Source organism: Tupaia chinensis, unplaced genomic scaffold (genome assembly GCF_000334495.1).
Source record: "Tupaia chinensis unplaced genomic scaffold, TupChi_1.0 Scaffold144255_1, whole genome shotgun sequence".
Classification (NCBI taxonomy): Eukaryota; Metazoa; Chordata; class Mammalia; order Scandentia; family Tupaiidae; genus Tupaia; species Tupaia belangeri.
In genome coordinates this window covers 6873759-6879900 of record NW_006204113.1, presented here as the reverse complement: position 1 = coordinate 6879900, position 6142 = coordinate 6873759, and the positions used below count along the sequence as shown (strand labels likewise).

General features: G+C 42.4%; 1 protein-coding gene across 1 annotated transcript in view; it reads left to right on the top strand.

Moving 5' to 3' along the window:
• Positions 1–6142, top strand: part of SORCS1 (sortilin related VPS10 domain containing receptor 1) — a 652766-nt gene that overhangs the window by 481977 nt on the left and 164647 nt on the right. Inside the window, 1 exon segment of the mRNA XM_006166423.2 lies at positions 635–724. Within this exon segment, the coding sequence (XP_006166485.1) occupies positions 635–724 (90 nt within the window).

The window sequence follows — 6142 nt, the reverse complement described above, 5'->3', positions numbered from 1 at the left end:
CCCTCATACTCCACAGAAGTCATTGGCCTCTGTGTCCTGGACAAAACTGGGACGGTAGCTCACACTTTCTGCTGGGAGATAGAGCCTTAGAATGAATTTGGACCACGATCCGGGCTCGGCCTTCCATCCTGCTTGCCAGCACTCCTATCTGTAGGACAGACCCACAGCTGTCAATGAGACACCATCAAACTAGAATTCATTACCCAGAAGTGTGAGCTTCCACTTTGGCCTTTGTTTCACTCAGACCATCTCCTCCTGCTATGGGATGAGGACCTGTGTGTGGTCATAGACGTGCTGGAGAGCTGAGCCACCCACATGGGTTCCCAGTATACTCTGAGACTCCTGTCATTTGGGCGGCGGGGGCGGGGGGGACCTGAAAATATTTCCTGGCATCTGAGCCACAGCACAAATGGAAGAATTCTACTTTTGTCTGCTGGGTTCAGTTTGGGCCTCTGACCAACTCACATACACTGTGTAAGCTGTTTTTGAACCAAATGCCAATTCCTTACACTTGACCACAATGGGCACCCACACTGTTATGGTGGCAGCTACCCTCTTCCTGTCTGGTGGCTGCTTGCCCATGACCTATAACTGTCTTGGCGGCTTCTCTTACATCCTTGTCTATGTGACGCAGCTGACATCAGGAGGACGCCCGCATTACTACGTGTCCTACCGGAGGAACGCATTTGCCCAAATGAAGCTTCCGAAGTACGCTTTGCCCAAGGTATGGCCTGAACTGCTCTCTGCATCTCACTGTTTGCTCTGGTTGACACCATCCGACCTCCATCCCGTCTCCAAGGACCCTTTCTCGTAGTCATTTCTCTCTTTTCATCTCCCTTTTCTGTTTCTCAAGTTCACTCACCAGTTTTCTTTTCTTGGCCAATCTCATCCTCCTTTTTTATTCCTTCTTTTTTTCTCTTTTTTCTTCCTCTGGTTTTTCTTTCTGATACTCTTTCTAGAGGAGCAGCCAAATAAATAAAAACTTGATTTGCTTTTGCTTGTAGTAGTAAAGGTTTTCAAATAATATATATTGGTTTTCTGCCAACACAGAAATTTTTTTTTGCATGCTTGGCGTATCAGTGCAACAGATGGGATGCATTTCTGTCCCATTGTGTTGTTATCAATTGTTCATTGAGAGGTGATCCCGAGACATGGTTCCAGTGTTTGCTTTCTTTCTCAGTGGAGGTGAAGAGATTAGTTATCTTTAGAGCTCTGAGATGCAGTTAATTTTTTGACTTCCCCAATGACATATCCTTTGGAAAATAGTGGCAAAAGACCTTCAGCTGCTGACATCCCTGGGCTATTTCCAGCAACACGGAAGAACTGTGTTAATATGGAGCACCACCTAGTGGAGGTCAAACGGACTTGGATGCTCAATGCTGTGTATTTGCAATCTTGCTGCCATCCTGAGTGGCTTCAAAAATTGTTAGTCTGTTGAGCCTTAATCTTAAAGCAAGGGAGATAAATGTGACCACAAGCAACGGGTTATCTAAAGGTTTAAATAAAGTTATAGTTCAACTTTAAATCCTTTGGATTGAACAGAGACTATTAAGAACTTTGATTTTTATTTATTTGTTTATTTTAGGTTTTTGCCAAAGGGCATGTGTGTTCACTGGAGAGAGACAGAGAAAAGGAAAATGAGAAATCTTCCTCCATGGAGGATGGCCTCGTGGTAATCCCTTCTCCTTCTAGGATTTCGGGCACAAACGCACACATGCCCTGTGTGATTTTCAAGCCTCCCGATCTGGGATTTGAACTGCATAGCCACGTGGGGTCCAGCTGCTTCAATCTCTATGTCAACTGCTGGCCCAAGACCTTTTTAATTTTTTTAAAGAGAGTTTTTGTGTCTCTTTCTCTTATATTTTTATCTAGTACATTGTAGTATTCTGTTTTGGACTGGGACCAGCTAGCTGCCCAGGAAGTCCTGTAATGGACATAGCACAAGGCCACAGCTGGTCTCCTAGGAAAGCCATTGGCAACAGGTTGCTCTGACTTCTTCAGGCAGAATTCTCCTTCTCAGCTAACCCTCTACCCCAAACCCTAATGTAGTGGAAGGCAGACTGTAAACCTCAGGTACTAGAATACACTTGAATTGCACTACTAACTCCAAAGAATGAAATTAGTAGTTAGTTAGTAGTTATTATTTTCAGCTACTAAAAGACTAATGTTTGTTAATTGCCAAGAACCTTCTGTCTGCATCAGTATATATTTAAATGCATGCTGCTCTTGATTTGACTTAAGGTTTTTTGTTTATTTCCAGTAAGACAAGAATTTACAACATTTAAGTTGTACCTTAGTTGAGAACTGGATAATACTATGTAAAAAGAAAACTGAATGTTGTTTAAAATTACCCTTGATAATCTCGTAGGAAGGTCCATGAAAGATGAACATTTTTTATTTCGGTAAATACATCAGAATAGGATTTTCCCCCTGAGCACTGAAATAAATTGCTTCCTTGACTAACAAATGCAATGGCTGGTTTGAGAGATTTGTACCTTTAAAAATAAGAATTAAATGCAATGTGCAGTGATGCTGTTGTCTAAGAGGCATGTGCAACTTCAGAGCAAATTCAAACAAACAAAAAAATGAACAACAGCAAAATCCAACAGATTTGAGTCATTCATCTCATCTTACTTGGGAATACATTGAGTGGAACCTCTTGGTCAACACCAAATACCTTTGCAGCAGAATTGAGGCTAAAACTCAAGGCTCCTGACTCCCAAGCTGTTGTTCCACTTTCCTTCCCTTGAAAGTAAGTTAATAACTTCAGTATATTATTAAAACATAGCATCGCACTCCCCCCATCCCCCACCAAATTTTATATACTATCAGGAGGATCAGGAGAAAAGAAGCCCTGACTTAAGGAGTTTCCAAAATGTAGGTTTAAAGAAAGAAACTTTGGGGCAAGCAGCAGGCATGATGGTTAAGGGCGCTAGACTCCCACATGGCCAACCACAGTTCAAGTCCTGAACCTGGCAGGTTGCTTTCTCCCTTTCTCTCTCTCTCCCTCCCCCTCTCTGGTCAAATTAGCATAAATAATAAATAAATAAATAAATAAATAAATAAATAAAGTTAAACAAAATAGTTTTTAAAAAAATAAAATGAAAGAAACTTTTACGGACCCGGGGCTGGAGATTTGGGAAGCAGTTTGCACTCCTTCCTCATAGCCATCATGCAGATCACTGCTGACAGTTGCCTCCAGTGCCATCTAGCTAATCTGGAAGGAAAAGTTTTACTTTGACCCTGAATCAGCTGTCTGCCCCCCTCTGCACTCCCAGATGAACGTGTTCCATTACTCAGCCTCATCTGCTCTCTGAGGAGAGAATGCAGTGATTCATTTAGCTTGTTCCCAGAAAAATAGGAGCTAGCACAGCAAACGAATGTATTATTTGATCTGAAGTGGGGGAGTGTTTATTTTTAAGGCAATGAGATGCTTCATTACATTTTCATTACCTCTTCAAAGAGAAGCCCCAGCTTGGGTGAGGTGACCTGCCGCAAAGATGTATGTAATTCTTGGCCTTTTGTCAGAGCCAGGGCTGCCAGCATTGGGAATGAACAAAGCATCCTGCCACCCAGAGAAAGCAAGACAAACCAGCACCTTCATGCTCAACTTTTCTTTCATCATCCACGACCATTGTATCAGCTCTTATAAGACCGTAGTTACCCTGAGAGATGTCAAAATTAAGAAAGATAGAAAGAGCGACAAGGTAGAGGGTGGGGAGATTCTAATGGTGCTGTTGCCCTTAAGAGGAGGGGCCCTGTGGACCAGGAGACATAGTGACAGTCTTTTTTCCCCCTAACTTACTTGGAGCTCACTCAGAGCTACTCAAGTGAGATAAATGAGGCAATCCATATGAAAGTGCTTTGAGCATTTTGGAGGACAGATACTCTATAAAAGCAAGGTAATATTATTATTAGTATGGATCTGGTTGTCTCCATGGCGGAAGATAGATGTGCACCGGCAAGCAGGTGGTGTGGAGGCCGCTTGATTTGCAGCAGAAGACCCGGATTCCAGACCTGGAGCTGTCACTAACTTGCTTTGAAACCTTGGGCAGGTGTATCAATCTCTCCCTCTTTCTCTCCTTGGTTTTAAACTAAAAAGTTTTAATTTACCACACTCTTTTCTCAAATGTGCTACTCGGAATAAAAATGTCTTTAGTGATGCTTCATGAAAGTTTGTTTCTGTGACCAAGTAAGCATAAAAAAGAAACTCCATTGTATTTCTTGGAGGGTAACAGCATCTCGCTGGTATGTTGATGTTCTGTGAGCTAGAAAGCTCTTTAATTCAGCATGAGTGAAAATGTTTTACCAAAGGACTCCTCCCCTTTCTAAAAATCTCTTAAAATCCAAGAAGTCTGATATCCTAGAGAAGAAACTTCAGAAAACAGTCTAATAGAAGATCTGTTAGAGCACGTTTGTCTAAAACTTTGTTTCGGTGAAAGCATTCAATGTAAAACACCACTTTGAGAGAAAGAGCACATTTTCCTGATGAAGAAGGAGAATTTAATGAAGAAGAGAAAATAAAAATGGGTTTGAACTTGTAAATTTTTCAATTAAAATATTTATGACCAACATCATTTTTCAAAAGTCTGTTCAGAGGGACCAGCAGATGGCGTAATGGTTACATAACTGGACTTCCACATAGTGGAGTGTGGTTTGAGTCCTAGACCCAGCAGCTTAAAACTCACTCCCGGTGCGTGTGCATGCGTGTCCAAGATCCTGAGAGGAGAATGGAGGAGAGGGGATTGCAGCATGGCCATCCCCCGTGGGGGGTGATTTTTTGCTTTCTATTTCTGTCTCTCTCTGTCTCTCTGGGGAACACACACATCCTATAGCAAAAAATCTCTCTAAAAAAATTCTCTTCAGGGCCAGCAGATAGCAAAGCAGGTATGTTGTTGGACTCCCACATGGCGACTGTAGTTCAAGTCCTAGACCTGGTGGCTTGAAAAACCACACCCAGTGCATGTGTCTGCATGCAAGATCTCAGGAGGAGACTGGAGAAGGGACTACGGCGTAGCCATTCTCCCGGGGGCGGGGGGTGATTTCTCATTTTCCCTCTCACTGTCTCTGTCTGTCTTTCTCTCCCAGGCACAAACACCCAAAGGCAAAAACCTTGAAAGAAAAGAAAAAGTCAGTTTAATGTAATTAGATTATATAAAGACAGAGAGAGATTGAATTTTGACCTACATGTAGAGGTCCCCCCCCCCTTAGGGAACGTGTGCTCCGCTGAGAGAGACAAGACAGAGATAGTGAGAGGAAAAGTGAGAAATCACCCTCTGGGGGGGATGGCCATGCCACAATCCCTTCACCTCCATTCTCCTCCTAGGATCTTGGGCACACATACACACATGCCCAGCATGATTTTCAAGCTACTGGGCCCGAGATTCAAACCGTGGTTAGCCATGTGGAAGTCCAGTGACATAGCTACTGTGCCATATGCTAGTCCCCAGAGAACCATTTTAATCTGGTATTTTGTGATGATCTAGGTCAAAACACTTGATACATCTGGATTGTTCAATTCTGAGTCTACAAAATGAACGTTGATGTGAGGTGGGAGGGTATATGCGATGCACACTAGCCTCCCAGGCCAGGACTGTTCAATCAAACAGCTATGGTGAGCCCCTCAGAGGTTCCTCAGTACAGAAGTTCACTCCAGAGGCACTGAGGTGAGAATCGGCTATGCAGGGCCCAGATTAGCACTGAAATATTTAAATTTGAATTCAGGGACTATACTATGTCCTGCTGACCAGGAAGGAAACCTGAGCTGGGAGTAGTTGTTTGAGGATTCTAAATGCCATAGTAAGGATTTTAGTCTTTGCCCTACAGAAAATGGGGAGTCCTGAAAGGAATGGCATGAATGTGAAGCCCTGGGGCTAATTCTTACAGCTCATTCTTTCCATTAGAAAGAAACAAAACACTTAGATGAACCACCTTTTGTTGAATTTATTAATTGAGATTCTTAATATTTGCAATGAATAGGCCAAATCAATCTTACTTAATCAACTGAGGGAAAGTAAGGGCTCACTTAACTAAAATAGTTACCATGTACAGAACCTATGCCATGTCCCAGGAACCTTTTTTTTTTTAATGATTACTATTTTTTTCTTTCTTTTTTTTTTTTTTTTTAATTAGAGCAGAGAGA